Below are 24,441 nucleotides of genomic sequence, written 5' to 3' on the forward strand. Positions count from 1 at the left end.
TAGCGAGTTGAAATTTTCGTTTTTACAGATGTAAAAATATGTTTGGGTAAGAGATCTGTGCAAGTTCTGATTCATCTGGACTTCTCCCCAAAAATGGTTTGACTGCAGTCGCTGTCTCTGCGACGAGTTTCCCATTTCTATTGTAATTCACATACAGCCTGTCAGCCGATCAATGTTTCCACACCTTTTTGTAAAGCAGCACTCTTGTCTTACACTTATAAAAAGCACAAACAGCTCTTGTGCAAATGCTTCATAAATCAATTTAACAATCTTTACGACCGCAGGCTCAATAATGACCTTCCTGTCTGATAACTGCTGCCTTTCCTCTTTTGGACACATAATCATTACGATAAAGCAAGATCTAATGAAATATTTCTGGAAGACTGCGAGGGGTGATGGGAGCACCTTTTCACCGCCGATTACTTTGCTGCAAGAACACACATCTCCTCTTCCTGCACGATAATTAAGATTTGGTATTACTTTGGTCACGCTAAAATATCAAATTGAGGCACACATTCCTTTAAGAGTTACATAAAATGCTTTTGGACATAATCTTGGAGCCAGTCTGGCGGCAGTGGCTGCAACAGTTGGCAGCATGGTCATGCCCTCAACCAGATTACATTTGCTCAGCCTTTGACAGAGCAAAAAGCTGGATAAAAGTCAACTGGAAAAAAACAAACAGAATGCACGAGGATGCAGCTTAAAATAATCCCCCAGCTGCACCCTCACATGCTAAATATTTACCTGCAGATAAAAAGAGAGAGCCGTGATGTGCAGTATCCAACCAGGACACCAAAATGAACCCACCGGATCAGAGCTTTGAGGCTATAATTCAGCTGGACTCTACACAGATTTTGAAAAATGCTTTCAAAGTGCACTCAAATCTCCCCTGCTGGACCGCAATCTGATTTTCTCTAGGCAACCAAAAAACAAAACAGGAAAACAGAGATAAAATTCACCACAGCGTTAGCCCTATAGCAAAACTCCATGAGAAACATAGAAGAACAGATGAAAATATCTCGCCCTGTAGTAAGAGTCAAAATATGTTGTGCTGTCCTTTTAAAGCTGCACTGATTGCTTCTCTGATTAGATGAAACCGAGATTCGAACAACAGACTAGAAGGTCTAAGCTATAATATATTGCACTTGCAAAAGATCAATCCTGACCATCTATGCCTATACATCATTCTTAGTGCAGGTTAGAGTTAGGCAAAAACAAATAGGACACTCCATGATAGCCTGCAGGTTTTCCTAACATATTTGGACATATCATTTGTCTGATGATTTTTGTTCCCACTTATCAATATATGAAAAAAGATTAGATATTTAGATATTGGAGCTGATGATTTAATGTGATGTGATTTTTTTTAGGACAGTGTACATTCAAAGAGAAAAGCTAATACACTTAAATAAAAATGATGAACTAAAATGAAAATGACAGGCACCACTTTGAAAAGACATTTTATAAAAGGCGTTTGTATCTTAGTCTTTGGAGTCTGGCTTTCTTCTCAATTCCAATTCAATTCAATTCAAGGCACTTTAGAAATCCTAATTTATTTGGCCAATTAAATGTGACCTATGAATCATTCGGAAGTGTAACCGGTCCGAAATTCTCTGGATGATCCAGAGTTAAAGACAGAAATATAAAGATATTCAATGTATGAATTTCTGATTATGTTCACTTGCTATTATGTGAAAATCAGGAGACCATTTTATTTCAAAGTTCTTTGTTCGATTAGGCAAACAAATACTTCATTCATGTAAGTACTTTTTCCACCCCCTGTCCACACTGATGGTTGCTGCACCTTCCAGTCTGTTTGTGTCATGTGACCTCCTTTGCACACTGACGGGAAAACAAACATATGCAAAGAACAATGCTAAGTTTATAAAGCAAGAGAACAAGAGTCTGATGCGGGAAAAGCTTTCTGTTGGCTTTCTTTCTACCCCTGGTTAACTGTAGCTGCATTGAAAGAGCCAAATTATCAATGAGTCATATGAAAACAAAGATTAAACACAGCAACCCTGTCCTAACATTTTAGCAAACTGCTTCACATGGAAACAGCATGAGGAGAAGCATAATGAAGTGTATCTGCAAGCACTGAGTCAGATATATGTAGATAAATCTTAGCTCAGAGAGACAACAACGTCCCGAATGTCATTGGTGATGGGTCACAAGAACAATACTAATGCACACCCCATTTACCACTGGTGAAACTTGATGTTATTTTTATTGCACTTTAGAGCTACTGAGTTTTCAAGCAGAGAGTAATATAAAAAAAAGGCTTGTTGGGACAATACAAAATCTACCGTAGGTGGGAAGACTCATTTGATTTATATAAATTCGGACGGTTAGGATTTTGTTCCTGCTGCATTTGCAGGAAACTGCTGGTAATGCTTATTGAATCCCAGCACTGTAGAATAATTGTCAGGCTCATTGGAAAACAACCAGCTTAAAATGATAGTGATGGCTAATTAATAACCGCCTACGAAATGATTCCCTTCATGCAGATAACAATGTAAATATTCAGCGGAGTGATATTTTTAGTCTAATGTATGCAAATGTGCTTCCCCTAAAACACCCAGTTAAAAATATGAAATGCTGGATGTCTTGAAGGACAGAGAGTCCTTGGCGTTGCGTACACTGAATGAAGTTGTGAAGTCCATTACAAATTTATGCCGTTTCATTCATTTCACAGACAGCTGCGTCTTTCCTTTCTCCCGTCCTTATGCTCAGCTTGACTTGGCTTTATCGGGACATATTAGAACCCGGAGGCAATCATGCGCACACACGCTCAGGTACATCGCTGATGACTGAACGGTTCAAACGAGACATGTACTGCAGACTTCTGAACGGAGACATATCAGAACCACGCTGCTTCTTACAAAACACAAGCCTTCGTTATGGAGGCTGTACAGGGTGCAAAAAAACCCCAAACAGTAATGAGGATGAAAAACAAGGAAAACAACTCGATAGGAAAAAAGGAAAAAGGAACTGAGAATGAGACGCAGCATAGCCGATTAAACTTTAACTAGGAACTCTGTGAGAGTTGGAAACAACCCACAATGCTTGATCTAATATCACCTCACATGTATTTTTCACCAGCTGAGTGAACACTTGCCTTTGCTGTGGCTGATTTACATTTTACATACCACAGCTTTCCAAGACTAGCACACACACATGCGCACACACACACACACACTGGGCCACGCACTATAAATCAACAACCCAACATTGTTTCACCTTGAATGTTGTGGATCGATTTGAAATGATTTCTCCACAGCCCTGTGCAACCGGCCTCAGGCTGTACTCCCAGTCTGTAGCATCCATTATTATATGGCACCATAATAACTTTTATTATTCCATAATGGGAAGATTGTTCTATAATTCTCCAAGGTTGCTTGAGTATATCGACCGGGCCCTTCGAGTCGTCAGGTATTTACTCTTCTGATTTTCCTGCACAGCTGCAGAGCGACTGTTTTATTTCCAACATTTAATAATTTCTCTGTGTGTTTACTCGTTTAAAACGGCGATCTTCAATAGCATTAGAACCACCAAAGCAATATGTACCTACTGATCTGTGAATTACAGAGTTAAAACTGCAGCGTTTCAAAGTCTTAAAGCTGTAATATGTAAGTTTTATAAACAATATGTTTTTTAAAACATATTGTGAAGTCATGCTCGTGTGCTCACAGTGCTAATTAATCAGCTCTGCTCAGGAAATATCATACACTGCCAGAACTGATTAGAAACAAAAAGAAAATGATTAGTGATTATCACTGTGTCATGTGACCTCCTTTGCACACTGACGGAGGTATCATGAAATGTCAGAAAACATCAGAAAATATCCTGAACTATGAAGAAATTCAGCTTACTTTGCCTTTGATTTGTGCCGTGGTCAGAAAGTCTTGATTCGAGTTGGGAGGGGGCGGAGCTTAAATGTTTTCAGTTTTATGTTAGTTTCATAAATAAGGTTATGAGGTCAAATGCAGTCCAAGTTTAGCTAGAGACACTCAGATATCAAAAAAGGAGTAAAAATAGACTCAGTGTTGAAAAATGCCCTCTTCTGTGCCATTTATTTGTCTTAGTGTGGGCATGAAACAAAATAACTTCTGACCAATCTGCAAACAGAGAACCTGTTGAAACTTAAGAGTCTTTCCTGTGTTCTTTTAGTAGTTTCTAACTCGTGCCTTTAAGTGTCCTCTGCTGTGCTGCAAGGTTACACGCCTACCGTAGGTGAATTCTGCTGTAATAAGGTGATAGCTGGAGGGAAAAAACAGTGCTCACTTAACGGTTGAATTTGCAGCAAGAGTTTAGCATAATACACTGTTTTTAATTATGTTTGTGCATTTGACAGAGGCTTAATGCAAAGTAACATACAAATGAGGACATAGCAATGCAGTCATTTAACTAATTTATCATAAATCCCTCTATTATAATCCATGTGGAATATGGAGGTTTAGTCACTAATAATTGCAACAAGTTCCCTACAGCAAGTTTTTTTTTTTTTTATGCAATCAGGGAATCTTTTTTATGCTTATGTTTTAAAATTATTTGTATTTTTTTCAGCAAATCACTCAACTTACAATGTACTTTCCTTCATTTCCTTTTCAGTGGATTAGTTAATTTAAAAGTAGCGCATTTACTGATTATGACGTAAAAAACCATTAGGAGGAGCCCATTTTGGTTTGGTTTCATTCATGCATGTCAGGAATAAAATATAGTCATTGGCAGTATCCAATCTTTCCTAAATCCTTACGGATTTGTAGTTGAAGGGAAGCGAGTGTGACTTTCTGCACATAAAAGCTCACAGTCAGAGAGTCTGCACTTCCTCTGACCTCAGCCTGGTCTGTCTCTCTCTGCTGGCCAGACCACCAGAAGCTATTTTTTACCACTCATCTGTCATGTAAAATGCCAGCGGGGGTAATCTATGCCAGGTTATCTATAAAGTCAACTTATCATTTTAATTAGTGTGCTAGAGAGGGCGACTCTGGAAAATAACGACACAGATCTGCAGGAATGATCCGTCTCTGCCAGCTAGGAGCTACTCTGAGACGAAGCGCAGGAGGAAAATGTCTGCCTGAATGAATGGATAGCCAAAAGCTTAACTAGCTGTTACAGACACTAAACACCCGATGAAAGACAACACAAACATTTCTCAGACAGTCGCTTGAATTAATGTGAAAAATGTAACACCATGAGCCGTCCAGTGGGCCGGAAGAGAGAGCAAGACGCACAGCAAAATTATTTTTGCAGATCAAAGACTTGCATCTCATCAGAGCATTTCAGTGATTCCGTGGAAGTGGGCTCTGATTGGAATTCCTGTTGCGCAAAAGGCGAGTGCACTCTGTCATGTGTGTGTTTGTTTATGTGTTGCTAATTGCGGCCGAGAGCAGATCAGGCGAGGCTTATAGCTCTGACAAACAGTGACGCCAAGACCTCTGAGGCCCCTTACCTCTCACATCAGTGAGAAGGAGAAGGACCGAGAAGGACCACTTCATATGACCAGCTGAACTCTACTCCAACATCCTGCTTCTTTGGAAATCCATAAAAAAAAAAAAAGCTTTAACTTAGAGTTACCTCAAAGCTACGAGAGGTTCAATAACAAAAGGTTTACTTTAAGTTCGGTTGGATCCATTTGACACAAAGTGCGATGCATAATCCACCTAACTAAAGTCTAAATGGAGCAAACTGAGTAACATGGAGGACTTTCAGAGGAATTCTAGAAAGGAAGTGGACTCAGCTTTGTAACAACAAACAGATCCATGTAAAGTTTACATCATAGTTTGAGTGATGCCTGCCATCACTTAATCAAACAAAATAAACCAATTTTATCTGCAAACACACATTTATATTTTTATACTTATAGAGGCATTTCTTGCAAGGTCTTACTTTTGTTAATTACCATCAACATAACTTGCATTTTGTAATAAAACCCTCCACCACATCCTCTTTAAATTCAAGGATTATGTTTCAAATTATGCAAAAAAAAATTATCTGGTCTTCAACAGGCTTCTAGAATTACATAAATCTATCCAAAAGTTTACAAAAACTACCTCAGATGTTATGCTATCACTATGTGTTAAACAGAGGTGAAGTCAATAGGAAAAAACTGTGAAAACTAAGTGCACCCCATGAACCACCTTAGGCAGAAAGCACATTGGAGGGCTAATTTTATACATGACAATTTTTTTTTCCCCAAAGAAACCAAAAATTGATGCAAACACAGAAAGAAATGTTACAACCACAGACAAAATACTGCAGCCACAAGAAATAGTAGCACAAGAGAAAGTGCCAAAACAACAGCAAGTATGAAATGCTGCTCCACAGAATGGAGGTGCTCCAGACCACTAGGGGGAGTCGACCACCAAATCAAATCAAATGGTACCAGACCTTCAGTAAAGAAGTGATGTCACGATTTAAAGTGATGTCCATAAACATGCCTTCTTTTACACTATCATAAAACATCAGCATATTTATGTCAGAATTGTTACATATTCCAAACTCCAGAATTAATAGTTATATGTGGGACTTTGCTAAATCCAATTTAAAGCCTACTGATCAGACTTAGGACTTTTTATGACCATGCGCATCTATGGGTAAAGTTTAAGATGCAGATTGGAACCTACCCTAAATGGTTTCCATTCATGAATAATCTGCTTTAAGATGGAATGATGGAATTCAAATTGTTTGGCGATGACATTATAACTCTACCCAGATGGACGGCCAGTTGCCTCTTTATGGCCAATGCTGAAGTCTTCTCTGATTTTATAGAGATGGGTTACATTTGATCATTTCATAAAATGCATTTAACTCTAAGTATCTGGCAGCCACTTTTTCCTCTCAAATCCAACAGAACCAATAAGGATATACACATTTCTTACATATATTTGTTTCATGAAGCTTTTGCACTGTTTTTGTGTAGTAAACAAGAAACACATTCCACATAACGGAGCAGAAACTTTTTTTTGCTTTTGTAAAGTTGAGATCGCACAAAAAACATTTTCAGAATGCTTTTTAAGTCATTCAAAGTGACCCTTTAAGTGCTATTTGACGTTGCCAGGTAAACAAGGGAAAGTGAGCTTCCGATCCCTGGCTTAAAGAATCCAACCTTGGCTTTGTCGAGCTGTGCCTGAGCCTGTCGCTCTGCCTCTCTGCGCGCTGCCTCCTTGTCCTCCTCAAGGGAAACATCGGAGTCTGATGGACGGCTGGTGTAAGAGTCGGCCGAACCCTGTGGAGACACAAACAGCGGCACCTCAGCAACGACTACAACTGAACAAAGACGAACTCACAGTTTGGGAACAATAGAAGTATTTTTGAAAACCTTGGAGGCTTTAAGAGACACATGAAGAATACACATATTTCGTTTTGTCGATTGAGTTACAGAAATAAGTCAACTTTTATTGAATGTGTCTGTTTTTAATTAATCCACTGCAGAAAAAAAAAAATCAGATTAAAAGTTATCATCTACACACCCATCTGTTTGCCTGTAAGTATCTGCTTAAGATATCTGCTATAATAGCAATATTAATTTCAAATACCAGCCTAAATTTTCATATCTGTGAATTCTTAACTGCAAGTACGAACAATTTGGTATATTTTTGATAATGGCATGGAAGGGCAGTGCTTTTACACTTCCAATACCCAATTTAAACGCCCTGAAATAAAATACACTAATGTATTATTGTAAAATAGTGGCAGTATTTTTAAATCTAAAAAAGGTAATTAAAAAAAAAAAACAGCAATAGCTGATGATACACATTTTAAGACATGGTATTAAAAACCTTAACTAGGCTTTCTGAGAGATAACATTGAAATAATTGAAGAATTTAAGACTCCTAGACCTAAATCCAAAAGAAAATCCATAAAGTGAGTAGAAGAGAGGAGCATCTGATCAGAGTCATGACTCAAAGATCCATCTCACTTTATGCTCCAACATTGTAAAATGTTATGGTACACAATTTATTTTCTTATTGACAAATAAGAGTTCTTCAAAGAAAAATTCACAACCTTCCTGCACTAGTGATTTATTTCTTAAAGGGAGATTTCCCCCCCCCCCAGTGAATTACATTTATTCAAATCAACAGCTGTATGTTTCTAAACGTTCTTGTGTGACGTTACGCTTCTGCACTAGATTATTAATTTATTTCAAGGTTTGTGTAAACACTTAAATATGAATGGAATCGTCCTATTAATGTGCCACAGAGTTTCCGTTTGTGAATGAGGAACACCCCTTCATTTTTTCTAAGACAGTCATCAAGCACCGCGAAAAAAAGCAGCTCGTCTTTCATCCAGCGGAGTCGGTGCACCTTTTATCCCTACCTGCACGTTCCTGTGGCAGCCACTCACACAAGGTCTTTCATTCATCTCACTGCACCATTACACTCTGCTGTCTGAGTTAAAAATAGCCTCCCCTCAATCTGTGCATGATTAGAATTCCCAAACCGAGATCATACCACCTCATCCTCTTCACTCGCACCATCTGACTTGTGCAAAAGAGACAACCCAGGAGGTGCTGTTGTTCTAGACGGAACAAGGTGGGTCAAATTCACGCCCTCCATCTTACGCAAAACCCTGCTGCTCATCAATCATCTGAATGTCTTTCATGTTCCCCACTTTGCTACAGAGGAGAAGAGGTAAATAAAAAACAAACAGATCCAGTCTTACTGATCAGATTTGATTAGTAAAGCAATTAGCGGCAGTTTAACACCTGCTCAAGGTTACGATGCCACACTCAAGTGAAATGAAATTTACTGCTTGCGAGGTACGTTTGGTTGCGAAAGATGCAGGTGAGCGCACCTGGCCTCCCTCAAGTGTCACCGTTAAATAAGAGACGTGATCATGAGCAGCCGTCCCAGTGGGCCGCATGGAGGTGATCTGGAGCTCTGCCCAGAATGTGACAGCCATAACTAATACCAACACACAACTTCTCATTGTCACAACACCGCCACGCTGAACCCCAACACTTCGCGTTGGCGATGGACGCACGGGGAAAGCACAGACTCCATGAATTACACACGAGTGCATGCACAGAAGCAACTTTCACGACACGAACGGTAGAAAATCCTCCTTACGCAGGCATCGGAGCTCTTGACTCGACCTCCTTTGGCTCGTTTCAGCAAGCGGATCCAGGTGGCCTTCATGAGCCACACTGGTCATTCAGTGTCCTGAGCCACTGCCCCCCCCTGCTGCTACTACAACTACACCAAACTGCACCCCTGAGGTGTCCTTTGCACCAGCTTTGCAGCAGCTGTCACTGCTTTGGCTACAGGTACATTCAACACTGTGGCTGCATTGGCAGCTGGTTCCTCTTACGCCGGGGCTGCGAATGCTGCTTTCATCCCCGGATAAATAAATAGCTTCGGAGTCGTAGCTCCTTGTTCTGCTGCAGCTCCAGTTGGCTCTGCTGTCGTCTGGAGAGCCAAAGCTCCAACTACCCCCGCTGCTGCTGCCGCCGTCGCTGTTGCCAAAGATGGGGAATCCGCTGGAGCTCGCTGCCCCGCGCATAATCTCAGCAGCTCTCTCCCCTTTGTCTGCCTCAGACTCCTTGGTGGAGGGAGAGCTCGGCGTGCCGCTGCAGGTGCTGAGGCTGACTCCCAGAGTGAGTCAGGTGGCAGTGATGCTCCTCATCCCCTCCATCAAGCTTCCCCGTCCTGCTGCGTCGCTGGCTCCTCGCGCTGCTCCGCGAGCGACGCGTGACGGTTCATCTGCGAGAGTCCCGATGTGGCTGCATGTGACCGACTCTCCCGCCGATGATAATGAAGCTGCTGCTGCTGGTGCAAGCTCTCCCTTTCTCACGCTGTGACTTGGCTTGTCAGAGTGTCTCTTCCTGACTCCTTCTTACAAGCTCTGCTGTGCCGTTTCAGCATTTCTTCTTTCTCTACCTCAACCCTTCTTCTTCATCACCCCTCTTCTCCCTTTTTTTTCCTCGCACAGTCAGTCCATCTGCTCCTCGTGTCTCTGCAGCAATCATTTCTAGAAACTGCAAGTGCTGTATGAACGGTGGCCATGAGTCAACAGTGCATACATTTGTTTTTTTTGTTTTTTTTTGCACTAATAGATATAGAATGTACTTTGCTGCATGTTCAATCTTGCAAAAGTATTGACACTCCTTTAAGGTTTTAATGTTGAAACAACAAACTTCAATGTATTTTACTGTGATTTCAGGAGCATAGATATGGAGTGGAAGAAAAAGAAAACATTTTTTAAGATAAACACCCGAGGACACCAATAAACACCAAAAGATTATTCCTTGTTGCTCTGGCTGCATGTTTAATGTCGTTTTCTCTCCAGAAAGTCAATTTCTGCCTTGGTGTTGAGACTTTGTCCGCCTAAATGGTTTTCTTCTAGGACTAAGCCGCATTTAAGCTTCATTCATCTTCCAGTTACTTCTGACCAGCTTCCCAGACTCTGCTGAAGAAAAGCATCCCCCAGTATTATCCTGCCACTGCCATGTTTTAGTGCGAGTAAAATTGTTAATTTTCTTCTAGATGTCGCTTTTAGGTGAGAAAGTTTCCTTTTGTTCTCTTATGAGCAGAGTACCATATTCCACATTTTCTATAATTTGGCAGTACTTTCTTTCTTTCTCTTAATTGTTTTCTTTTTTTTTTTTTTGCCTCTTGCCAGCTTCTCTGATTAGTGTCCTGCCAGTTTGGGCGGACGGCCATTTCTTGGAAGGTTTGACGTTCTTCCATGCTCCCTTTTTCGCCAGATGATGGATGGAACAGAGCTCTCAGATATGTTCAAACCTTGACAAATTGTATAAAATGATTTGAACTTCTTGTCTGCTGTGCTGCTCTGCTGTCAGGACATTGTTTGCCCTCTAAGGAAAATCCACTGAGGCCTTCATAGAACAGCTGTGTTTATACTGAGCTTCAATTACACTTAAGTGGACTCTACTGATTAAATATAAGATTAAGTTTTAATGTGACAATAAAACACGACTCTGTGTTGCTCCATCACATAAAAAATGACAACATCTGAAAAAGTTCATGTTGTACTTGGTGCCTGGTACTTATTGGATTGTGGTTTGCACACATAATTACTTTAACGTCGCAGACTAATTAATCTAACAGTCATGTTTTTGGGTTATGGGAGGAAGCCTGAGTGCCCAGACTGAGCCTACATATGTACAGAGAGAAATATCTCCAACTTGGATTTAAACCCAGGATCTTCATGCTACAAGGCAACAATGCAACCAAAAGTGCCAACCTCTTGTACATGAAATGACAACTTTAATTTACTCCGTTATGAAATAAAATTACTTTGCCTGAAAATCTTTGTCTCAGACAAAGTAAAAACAAATCTCAACATTTTAGGAACAGTCTTTTCTACCTGCTGACATGAAAACTTTGTTGTGATTTTGACATCGATCAGCTGCACCAAAGCGAAGATTTGACACCCTGGTGTTCAGAGTTTTACGGCGATGCTGTAAAACTAAGGAAAGATTGTGAAAGGCCGCAAAAGTTTCACATATTTGTGTAAATTAAGACTAAATTACATTATTAAGTAACCTGAGTGCAGCTCATGTGATTGCACAACTTATTGTTTAATCAAAAGCTCTCTTATTCTACAAGAGAGCTTTCATGTCAGAAGAGATCAGGACAGGAGAATGAAGAAGTGAAAACTATGTACATCTGACAGGCAGTATTTCACACATAACGCACAATATATGGCAATATCTAGACAAAGTATTTTCTACTGCAGAAACATTGGTCAAAATATTCAGAAGAAACCTGATGTTTCTGTCTTAATCATTGCTGCTCAGTAAAATCAGTAAAGAGGTTTCATTTTAGTATAAATGTCCTCACATCAATAAATGCAATACCTGTGATTATAGCTTCTTTTGGCTAAACAAGCTAATGAGGAAGGAAATTACATCAACTAAATGTGGGTAAATAAGTTTTTTTTTTATAATGGTGAACTGGTATGGACGGAAAACGATGACGCAGTCACAGAAGTTACATTAAAGCCACAACGACTACTGAGTAAATCATATCTGCAAGAAATCTTGTAGCATCAGCTCTACGCAACAACGTCGGCGTCAAAGAACTCCACAAGCCAATGTTTCTGTCCGAATGTCACATATGTTTTGATGTGCCGTGTTGACACTTGCCACCGCTGCTCTCAGGGCAGGACGCAGATGCTCCGGACCAGAGAGGAGGGCGTTAACGCCGTCTGTGAAGGCTGCACTCTGCTGGCAGCTCTGACAAAAACACACAGCGACAGAAAGGACCCGCGGCGACCTGACACTACAGGCCTCCCGACCCGATGCTGTGCTGACCCCGACGGCACAGCGTCGCTCCCACAAAACCCGCTAATCACAATACGGCAGTGGTATGATGACATTTAGGTCTTCTTCAGGCCGAGAGACAATCGGAGCTCTGTTTGAAGCAGCTGGTATCAAGAAACATCCATAAAACTGATTCTTGGAAAACTCGAATTAATTCTGCTAACGAAGGGTTCTTGCTGCCACTTCTTCAGTGTTGCATAGCCAGGGAAAAAAATCTCCACAGTCCTTGCATTCGGGAAAAACATCTCCTTGAAATGAATTAATACGTGTTTCGAAATCTGTCCTTCTAATAAGTTATATCAGGGAATCTCATGACATTCATCTAACGCTGTAATTAGGTTGATATTTGTTATTCTGGGTCAAATTGAACTGAATGCTTTTAGATAATGTACCATGAAATTTACCTCCAAACTAATTATCTTATCGTCTGCTAAAATGTTACATTTTTGGCTTGTTTAGATACAAAAAATATTTGGCCAAAAAGGGATGCTAACCAGTGATTTTCTTGTTTCTTTGCTTCACTGCACAAACATTTTTCTATTAACTTAAACTTGGAAAATTATATAAATGTCAGCCCTTGACGAAAAGCAGCAATATCCTGATTCTTTTTGACATGGTGATGATTTTTGTCCTTTTAATAATCTAACACGTTTGCAGTTTTAGTTCTTTTCAAAGTCAGTTTGTTTTCACCTCATCAGATATTTTATGTCGATTTGAAAACTTTCTGACTTGTTATTTTCTGTGATAAAACAATATTTTCGTACAAGTAAATGTAATTAATTGACTCCAATGAATGCTATGCCAGGGCAGTTTTGGTTTCAAGTCATACCTTGTCCTGGTAAAAATGAGGATTTGAACCAGAATCCGTGGAAACAGTGTAACCCAAACGCTACATGGCAATTTATAAAATAAAGACAAGGAAGTAAAGAGAGCAGCCAATTGGAGACGCAACAAACCAGCGCCTTACCCAGAGATTTAAAAGCTCTCAGTGGTTAGGCCAGTATGGTGAATGAGGGCTTATGATAAAAACTTTAAATCAAAACACTAAAGTGATGGAAGCTTTAATATAGACATTTTACTTTATTCCCTGGCTCTGACAAGAATTATTAGAAATAACTAGTCAACTTAAAGTTCAAAAACAACAGTCATACTGACACTATTTCAACTGTCCAACACAAAGGGGAGGAGAAATCTGTTCGCTTTACATATTTACACATAAAGCTCACCCACGTTTCCTATCAAGATGATGATTGTAGTAGAAATGCTCACTCCATCTACAAAATGATCAATTCTGAAATTACCACAAGGGATATTTCAGACAGTGTTGTTAAAACATGCTGCAGCTTTAATGATAAACAGAAGAGTACATCCAGCTTTGAAGTCCTGATTTAGAGGTGTGAGCTTTAAAATTAGCTAGATTTTATTTTGGTTTTGTTTAAAACTTGATATATCTCTAAACTTTGCATTGATGTGTGAGATTGGAACATTTTTATGACTATTTTATCTTTATAAATCATCCCTACAACTAGAAATGAACAGATTTATAATAGTTAAGTACATAGGAACAGAATGTTTTATTAACAAATGTGAACTAGAGGAAGTCAATGATGAACTCACAATGTACCGGGGCAAAATGGAGATACGATTTGGCAAGATTTTGACCCTCTTTATTTTTATCTTTAAAACACAAAGACAACTCTTATGAAGATGAAACATAAGCTTATTTTAGTCCAAAAAGACAAGTTCGGAAATTCATATTTAAATTGTATTTGTCTTCAGCCATCTTTAAGTTTACCTATAAGCAAACTGTTTTTTTTTTTTAATATAATTTATTCTGTGAGGGAACTTATGGTTTCTGAATAACAACATAGATTTCTCTAAAGAATCTGTCATGTGGTTAGGAACTCTCTTCTTGAATGAACCCAGAGTGGGTGCTGGGTTGTACCAGACAATTAAAAATGTTCTATCCACCCAGGGAGGTTTTGAAAAGGTAACGATCCTGGAGTCTCCACTGTTAATCACGGTTCATTAAGCAGAGGTCGGCTCTCCAGGACCACCGGCGACCCCTACATGGAGCGACTGCATGGTGATGACTGCATTAGAACATACAAATCACAGCTGTAATAGCGAGAGTGGAGGAAAAGGTCCTGAGTCAGCTTGTGCAGCCTCCTCTATCTGACAGAATCACTTACTGTGGCTGAAGCAGCTACAGCAGCGCACCCCTTCATTGCTTGAAAGCTTCCAATTTCACATTAAGTCATTTTTATCATGGCTTTATAGAAGTCCACGAAAAAAAATCGCAGTCACGCAGAAAAGTTACGGTTGTTTCCGTGTGTGGTCCATTATTCAACCTTACATACTTGACTCTAAGCTGCACTCTCAATAATGTCATTTGTCATTTAAGTATCCCTCCATTACCTTCATTTTTCCTGTTATTTCATTTCACCTTTTCCCATTCCCATCTCTTTTATCCTCTCCTCTCTCTCTCTCTCTCTGCTACTTCCATCCCAGTATTCCCAGAAGCTTTGATGTTCTTGACTCACTGGTTTTGCGCAAGCAGAGGAAGATGGTTACGCATTTAGCCACTGACGTATTTTCCTCAAATCCCACTTGATGGTCTCTGTTTACTGCAATGAGCTCAGCCAGAGCCGTTTGATTCTGCAACAAGATTTATCAAAATTCACCGTAGATTTGATCTGTATGATGATAGAAACAGCAAAGGTGATATAAGGAAAGAGATTCATAATCTGCATTTTTACAGAGTTCCCACTAGAAAGAATTGAGTGCTTGAAAGCAATAAGAACCATAAGAGGTGAAGATATATAAATAATTTATATATCATCTGTAAAAAGTTTTCTAGATTTTTAGTGGTTAGGATACAGTAATATTTGTAGTTATTTTTATTTAAACTCGGTGAAACAATGAATGAAACTACAATTCAATACAATACAATAGCAATATTAAAAAAAAATCATATTTTATAGCTTTTTAACTGTATTGATACTTTCTATTACATTTGTGACACTACGACTTCATTAAGCCAGTTTTAAGCATTAAAACAATTAATCCTAATGAGCAAAGATGTTATACAAACCTTGAAATATTTCATAAAAGACAACTTTTCTGTATTTAGTCCATATTATTTTTTAATCTCTTTTCCTAGCTCATATAAATAACACACAGTTGAATCTGTTGAGTTTATGATATGAAGCACATGCAATGTATGGTCCTTACATTCATATGTTGTCAAATCTAGCAAAGCTATTCCTTGCTTCTCTTTTATCGGTCATTACTATGAACAACATATTGATAAAAATTTGGTTATTTCCCAAATGAATGTGAAAAAGTTCTGTTTGTGTGTCAAGTTTGTACGAGACTCCTGTTCGATTTGACCTTTCAGCAATTAAAAATTCTATTTTAGATCCACAAATCACTATTTCACCATTTCATCAATTCCTGCTTCCTACTTTTCACCATCCCCTATCTCATACCTGCAAATGAAGTATGGAATCACATCCAAGTACTAAACCTTTGCATATCAGTTTAATTCTCTTGGTTGTTTAGTATTTTTGAAGAATTGTGGTGATTATTCATAAAATTCCTCAAATCTCACTCTTACTTTAATTGCATATTATGTTCTGAAGATTTGATCCAGATGCCGGTTTAGACTGTTTGACTCCTTATCAAACCAAAATAGCAATGAGTAACTTCTAGTTGGTTGTAATTGTTAGTCAGAAGCACAAACAGCTCAGTCTTGGGTCAACAAATAGATCAAAATGCAAAAATACGATGTGACGAAAGAGCAAAATGACCAGGACTCCTGTGTGGCTGAGTCATAGATCAGAGTTAAGAGGCGAAACAAAAACATTCCTCAGCAAAAGGTTGGATAAGGCTTAGAAAGCGAGTGAAGAGCACCAAAAATAGATATTTAGAAAGCCTGAAGAAACATTAATAAAGACAATATGAAAAGATTAGAAGAGTATCTGGGTACTTTAATGCATTATGTAGTATATAAAAAGGATAACATGAGTATTACACAATAACTGGAGTACAATCTGTTAAATTTACCAAGAAATTGCCCTAGTCTTTACTCAAAGACAGCATATAAACTGGTCAGTCTACGTTCAGCTTTGCATCTTTTATTATAGCTGTCTAAAACATGCTATTACTGATGCCAAAGCCTCTAGAGATCATTGTGATACACTGTAGCTGACGGAAGCAAGCTGACAATAGGCTGAGCGAGTGTGCAAGCAGCTTCTGACGTTGAGTGACTCATTGCTGGCAAGAACTAAAGCTTCTTCTTTTTTCCTGCCATCTGTCCATCACTGGCACTTCAGTTGATGCAGCGCAAAGTCAATTAAATTACAAACAGTGTCTCCTTCGTCAAGAAGGAGACAATGGCAGCAGACATGACAGCCAAGTGTGAGAGACGTGTCATTGCTACAATAATTGGTTACTAAACTTTTTACAGTGCAAGAAATAAAAAGCAGGAGAGCGAGAAAGGGGAAGAGAAACAGATTGATGGTGCATCTGCGCAAGGAAAAAGGCAAGAACAGGAGAAAGAAATTAGAAAAGACGTATTGTACAATGCTGTACGGATGTCGAGGTGAGACTGACAGTCCTTTCAGAAGTGTTTACTCAGCACTACATAAACCACTATGTCAAATACGAGAATCACCCAACGTAATCTGTCACCTGACAGGATTACCGACTGTTACTGTGGTTAAAAGCAAGCTGAGAAGGACCAAAAACCAACATGGAGACTGGAAATAGTCTGGAAACTAAACAGACTATTTAGCTTCCAGATTAAACCTATTTAGTCTGAGAAGAACAAACAAGTTTATCAGCTTTCAAAGATATCTGCACAAATTAACTTTTGATATAAAACGAGACTAATGGAGATTCACCAAGAAACCAAAGGATGGCCAGAGACAAAATTCTCTGATAAGTGAATACTCCATATGTAAGTGTTAAGAGATTGAAGAGGCTTTGTGTTTTAGTTGATGTTGTATTTGTAGTGAGAGTTGTTTTTTTTTCTCTCTCTCAAATATTAGGTCACAGCTTTCAATAATTCTAAATGTGTGTTACAGAAATAAAACATTACATTATATAATATTTTGTGTTGCACAAAATTAAATAATTGCAATCTCTGCAAAATTGAATCTGTCTTAAATATGTTCAAAAGCAAAAGAAGGACGATTGCAAGACAATCTGGCTTCTTGGGAGCAAAGTATAATGAAATATATGCATTTAAACAACAGTGGTGAGCTGGGATGCTCTGAGAGAAGATGAGAAATTTTAGCATTTTTGATTCTTTGCGGCTAATAACCCCGAACCTGAAAAGGGAACCCTACTTGTTCTCCAAAAGCACCAATCAGATGCTAAACAACCAAGTTTAGTGAGGTTCAAACTCAGTGCTTGAGTGCAAGTGAAGCCAAATGCACATGGAAATGTGCAGCACTGCCTCAATTAGATCAAGTTAACTAGCTGTCCATTCTCTTTCAGGTTTCTCAGTGCAAAGACAGACAGAGCTGTAATAGGATGAGAGCCAATCAAGACGACACGGTGAAAAAAATGTTAAAAAAAAGTCCAGTTGCTGCTTTTGTGCTTGCGTCAGCAATTTTCAGACAGCTTCCTGTGTGAGGCAGGCAGCACATGATTGATGAGAACTGGCTCAGAGAGCAGAACGAGCTTCTTATGACTGTAAAAATAAACAGTCCACTAACTGGATCTGTCTGTAATAAAACAGTTCTCCATCTTTCATTTTCTGCAAGCTGATAACACTAAGCAGCAACTTTAAACCAGAGCTGCAGCTTAGAAAATGTTAAGGCTTTGCAACGAGACTCAGAAAGTTCAACAGTACTGCGTTGACGGGTTAACGTGCCAGCCGAAGGTCGACTGGTTTCCAGTTATATCTCAAAAGTTGACGCTTATTGTTTAGATGTGTTACGTTTATTAAAAACACACATTTTTAAGACTCCTATTGAGATGTGAACTCTTGTTCCTAACAACTATGAGAACAGTTGATTTTTGTTGAATGCTTAACTGTAGCAGGTCCGATCCAAGGCCCAAACCGGAGTTTATCCTACAAGCACCTCCTGAAATTTAGCAATATCAAATGAAGTGACCTTTTCACAGCGCTCCCTGACAAAGCTACACCTTAGTTTCCAGAAAAAGATATGTGGACACTTTGAACAGCGGCCCATGAGGACAACCTATATATAACCAAACTAGCTTTTGTGTGCAACTGATTCTGTAGGAACTAATGAGGAGCAGCGAGTCATACATTAAGTGGTTTGTCTCATGTAGCTCCAACTTCAAGTCAGCTGAGGAAACTATGCATGCAACTAACAGGAGATGTGCACACTGGAAAACTGAAACATTATAAAGTCCAGTTTAATTCAGTTTGCAAAATAATGAATTCCTCTTCAATGTTTTTACACTGTGGCAAGTCACAACTACTAACTCCAGTGCATCATTCCATATTTTATGTAATAAGAATTGTGGCTCAGTCCTCGCAGATTCACCTATTCATGGATTTTCCTGTGGAATGCAAGTCCAAATTGATTGGGGAAACTTTCGTCTATCCACTCAATTTTCTGTCTGACATGTTCAAAAAGTACTCTCTTTATCCGAAAGGGGGAAATTGTCATTACTCTTATCATCCAAGTGTCTTCAAAGAGTCATTGTGGAGGGTGATTCTGTGGGCGGGAAGAATCTCCAGTTGCAGTCAGACTTGCAACATGCCTGAAGAGTGAAGACGGTTTCTGTACGGCAGTCTCATGACTTTCAAAAACTCCATATCAGGCAGCAGAGACAATATTCCACTACAACACGTCCTGGATGACACCATCAGTTCTTGGCAAGCGCTACTACTCCACCTCATCTGCTTTTGCCGCTCTTTAAATCTGTCTTCCTGTACGGTTAGAAAGCCGAGCAGAGAGAGAGAGTTAAAACAATACTTTGTTGCTTGTTGATCATGCATCATGACAACTGTCCAAAAGAAAAAACAAAAAAAACAAAATAAAACGTAAGAGCAAAAATCCTTCCAACTGTGCAATATCCAAAATCAGAGGGAGGGCTCCACTGCGGTAACTGAGACAGTAGTGCCACCAATTGTCTTTGAAAGCTACGCAGATCAACAACTAAAGCAAACGTAATGTGTTAACAAGTCCATTTTTAGTTGTGCATTCCCCAAATCGGATCTTAGAGTGACAAGATGAGAGCCATGAAAAGTCACATAGAAGACGACGATCTGGTCCAACAGAACCAAAGTTAAGCTTTTGTGTCTACACACTACATGCTACGTGTGGAGGAAAACAACCACTGAGCAAACCATCTGACAAATTGGATGGCCGGAGTGGCCCAGTCAAAGTCCAAACCTAAATCCAATTTAAACAGTGGCGTTACTTGAAGATTAATGCTCACAGACTCTCTGAACGCGTTCTGATTGAGCTGCAGCTATTTTGTGAGGAAAAAAACATGCAAAGATCTCCGGTCTGTATGTGCAAAGCTGTTAGAGACACACTCCAAAAGACTTACAGCTGCAATTATAGTGAAAGGTGGTTCTACAAAATATTGACTCAAGGGGTGCTAAATACAGACGCAAGCCACAGTTTCCACATTTGCAAAGACAATTTGTCATTTATGATATCTTGTAATATACCGTCTTGCTCCAAAACATAATTGTGTGACATTTATGTGGAAATCACTATGAAAAAAGAGAAAATTCATGTTATTTTAGGAGTCCTCAAATTAAATGTAAGCCTGATCATAAATGCATGGATTTTCTGTGAGCTTTTATGGGTTTTTATCATAGTTTTATGTTTATCTCATGGGTTATTTACCTATAGAAGTGCTCACGATAACCACAGAATGCAATTTCTCAAACAGGATATGAACAACTTGAATCAGTGAACATATCGTGTCAGCTTATTTACACCAACAGAGCTTAGAAACTTGGATTTTTGTGCCTTTCAGCTCCGAACGTGAGGTCTTTAGACTAAACCAGGTTTCGTGCTCTCTGCCGGTCTAGTCAAACTTATCCTGGGTGTTTTCTTTTTCTCCCTTCAGCATTTGAAGCTCCTTCCTCCAATCCAAGCTCATACAGATTCCCAGTGGATGCCTTTGTCTTACAACTTTATTCGACAGAAGATTCACAAAAAGCATCTTCCTGGAGGTTTGCTATCTTTCCAGAAAATAAGATTGTCTTTGTACCGTTTTTGCCTCTTTAAATCCTGCATTTATCCCCTCCGTTCTCCAGCACTCCCAGCCCTCCCTCTTTGTTTAAACGATACAGGAATGGGGCTCCGAAAAGTTGAGCATATGTTTAAACAGACTCACCAGATCCGACTCCTCACTCGTAGAGTAAAACATTTCTAGCCAAATGAGCTGGGCAGGGAGAAAGCTCCTCAGCTACTGCTCATCTTCTGTCCGAACGCAAGAACTTCCAGCCAGCCGGAATACTTCGCACCTACAAACCCTCCTACCCCAGCTCCAGCGGGGAACAGCTCTTCCCGAGCAGCCCGAGCATAGAAAGTTTTAGCCGGAGAAGGAAAGTTGGCTCCCCTCAGTCCTTCTTTGGCCTACTTTAGTCCCTGAGAGGCAGAGGCAAAGTCAACCGTCTTTCCCACGCTGGAGGAGCACTCCTTCAGAGCACTGCGACCGTCCTCCAGTCCCAAAAAACAAGCCCCCTCTGCCCCTCTCTCCTCCCACATACCCACACGCTCTCCCTGTCACACACACACTCACGCACACACACACACACACTCTGCTAGTTAGGAAGTAAGATCTCCGACCAATGGGGCCAGCCTGAAAATTCCAGAAAACACCAAAAGCAGCTGCAGTGGCTTTTTATGTCTGAGCGTGTGATCTGCAAAGTTTATGTGTGTTCTCCTTTGCTTTCAAGAGGCTCCTGAAAGATCTGAGCTGACTGTGTCGACACAACACATGGCTGCAGAGACCGAAATGTCAGGAAGTAATTATCTCCACTAGATCGAAAAAATGCCATATTTGCTTTCATCAACATCGGGATGAAAACCAGCAAAACCCCGTCTGTGCGGACGTTTGATGGCACATCAGCCTGCTTGTGTTTGACTCGACATTAAAGAGTACGTTTCTCGGGAAGAGCTAAGGCGCATTTACATACTGCGAGCTCCTCTATTAACGTTACAGGCATATAAAAGGGACGGGTAAGTAATCAAGAGACAGAGCAGCTGGCTTGCATCTAACAAATGTAGCGGTTACTTGAAAGATTAGATCTATCTTTGTGATCTGGGATCAGACACCGTGTTGTTCTTTGAAATCAAAGCTGCTCAGAGGATGCAGGGAGAAACATTAAATATTACAGAGGCAGTAAAACACGAGCGAAACTCTTTTGGTCATGAGTTTCCAAAAGTGTAACCCTAACTAATCCAAGTGTTCCGGTTTTAAAACAGAAGCAACAACTGAAGAAAGCAGTGAAGTCTCTGGAGGAGACTAATCTACACACGTTATGTTCTTCCGACCTGTACGATCGCCTGGCTGCTGAGCTTTATTCAACTGTCTGCTAAACCCAGATTTGTAGAAAAATGTTTTCTGGGCAGCCCAACATAAATCCTAGATTATATTGTGTTTGATCAGGGCTAGCCCCTCTCTGAGGATTAGCATCAGGTTGTGTGTGTGTGTGTGTGTGTGTGTGTCTGTGTGTGTGTGTGTGTGTGTGTAGCGTGTGCAATTTGATGAATTGTTATCCCCGCTTGACCGTAGCAAATGTTTCAAGTCCTATTTGAATTTGATCAGAGCAGAAATCGAAAACATTTTACTTTTCTACTATTTCCAGTTTTAATGCAAATCAGATATGCGGGGGGAAAAAAAAATAAACAGTCGCTCACAAATAGCTACAGCATGCTTTGTGTTGCAAACTTTAAACATGATTTTTTATGGTTTTCTTACAAGAATATCTCTTTGCCGCCCTTCCTGTGAAGTGCGAGACTGGTTGTCCTGTCTAGATTATCCAGAGTCCTGTTGTCGCTTCTCTAAATGATGCTCTCTTTACCTGGCAGGACAGTTTAGGTGAGCGGCCATGTTTTGACCTCTTATTAAAACCTAACCCTGCCTCATGCATCTTCATAATGCTCCACATAACTCTGTTCTGTAAAGTTATCCGACAACCTCTTAGACTTCAACAGTACAGCTCATTGGCTAATAGTTCCACTGGATTTGATTTAGGGGTATCATAGTAGAACATAAACCATTAATGTCATTATAAAAAAGAAAAAAAAACCCTGCTTCCAAGTTATTCAAGTTAATCTTTTCCCCATTTTTTTCTGTAAATTTCCATGAAAGTTACAAGAAAAAAGTAACTGTGATATTTACATTACCTGGTTTGATGTCTCTGTCACGTTTCCATAAAACGCAAATCAGTTCAATACATTTGGTAAAAACGAAAGACAAATTCACTCTCTTGGACGATAGATGAAAATTACGGCTCGTTTGTCATTCTTCTGCAGCTACAACTGACACGACCAGGAGTTTATTTGATCCAACAGCCCAGATTACGTTACACCAAACACAATATGAAAGCGTTTCAGCCATCTCAGTAGGCTTGAACAGATCAATGTCCATTCAGCTCGGAAAGCAGTCACTGCTTTGCCCGTGGCCTATCGATCAGTGTCCATGCACGCAGTGACGTCAGCAGACATTCACACTGACAAACACACGCAGACAAACATCGGTAGCTTACAATACCAGCTTACAGTAATTGGACCATGTGAGGGAATCAATATGACATCCCATAGAGAAATAAACTGCCAACAGTTGTTTCCTGTAATTACAAAGTCACCTTGTACCCTGTGAAGCAAATGACATGGCTCCCTACCCTGGCGATCACTGCATTATAAAGAAATTAGTTATTTATTGCCTGCCTTTACGTTCAGGCAATATTTTTGCAAAACATTTTGCAAGCAGTGACCCCCCTCAACCCCTACCTTAACCAAGCTGTTCGTGCTTGACAACCCAATAATATACATATCACGTTAAATTAATTCTGAAAGAAGACTGAACCAAAGTTCCTCCGCAGCAATGTAAAAGACTCGTTGGTTGTAGGCACCAACACTTAAATGCTGATGGTAGATGTTAATGAAAAGGGTTAAACAATCACGCATGTCAACATTTATTTGATCTGGAACATTTCAGTGTCACCAAAAACAAGATCCGAAGAAATCTGCAAGGTGGTGAACACTTCTTTGACAGCAGTGTGTATAATAAAAAAAGCTTACATCTCTCCAAAATTAGAGTAGAGAACGTTCTCACTGTACGTAAACCCGCAAATATCATCCAGGTTATTGTATTGTAAAATATAAAATCCTATTGAAAAAGATTTATGGTTTATCATTTTTCTTTTGTTAACTAGAATACAGATGTTTAATCTTTTCAGTTTTAGAAAACCTGAAAATGTAAAGAGTATAATACAAAAAACAATCTTCCTGTACTCTGTTCATTCAAAATAAACTGAAGTCCGGTGTCATGTAAAGTTTAAATTAAAGGTCTATTTCTAAATTATTTATCATCAAACCACAAACGGTCTTTTTGTACACTTTTACGTCAGGTTGTGTCTCGTTGCTCCTACAATATAATAAATCTAGAAGAAAACGGTCAAAGAGTTGGACGTATCACACAATCATCTGCAAATAGCTAAAATCTGCTCAAACCTGAGTCCCCTTAATATGCATGAATACACAGAGTGGACACTAACTTGGCCCTACCTGGATTGGCAGCTTTGCAAATGTCAGCCAATAGTATTATGTCAAGGTATCTCAGCTCTCCAAGATGCATTTTTTAATATAGTTAACAAAATGCAAATTGGCAAATTTTCTGCAAATAATTTAGAGTCAAGTTCCACAGGAATAAAAAATAAAAATCAACGAATGTGAAAATGTGAATGAGTGCGGATCAACTGTATTTAAATAAGTCCTTCCTCTACAGATTCAGTTCAGTAGCCACCACTCAGAGGCACGTTCTCAAAGACGGAAAATGGAGATCAATAAAAAAAGATAACTTTACACCAAGAATGTATTTTTATATTGTGCCCAGCTTAACAGAGATTACAGCCACCACTTGCTATTGAAATAAGCAACCTATGTGATAAAACACACACATTAGTGTGTTTTATC

At 39.5% G+C, this 24,441-nt stretch overlaps 1 protein-coding gene across 7 annotated transcripts in view; it reads right to left on the reverse strand.

Annotated features, from left to right (window-relative positions):
- cacnb2a (calcium channel, voltage-dependent, beta 2a) overlaps positions 1 to 24,441 on the reverse strand; it is a 63,827-nt gene that overhangs the window by 14,230 nt on the left and 25,156 nt on the right. For 4 of the 7 annotated variants that reach the window (XM_007555652.2, XM_007555655.2, XM_007555657.2 and 1 more), the window contains one exon: positions 7,109 to 7,228. In XM_007555652.2, coding sequence (XP_007555714.1) covers positions 7,109 to 7,228 — 120 coding nt within the window. Of the gene's footprint in view, positions 1 to 7,108; positions 7,229 to 9,071; positions 9,947 to 20,632; positions 20,940 to 24,441 lie in introns of those variants that run through there. The other 3 variants (XM_007555658.2, XM_007555654.2, XM_007555659.2) reach the window with 3 other exon arrangements.

This window comes from Poecilia formosa, unplaced genomic scaffold, assembly GCF_000485575.1.
Source record: "Poecilia formosa unplaced genomic scaffold, Poecilia_formosa-5.1.2 Scaffold71, whole genome shotgun sequence".
Classification (NCBI taxonomy): domain Eukaryota; kingdom Metazoa; phylum Chordata; class Actinopteri; order Cyprinodontiformes; family Poeciliidae; genus Poecilia; species Poecilia formosa.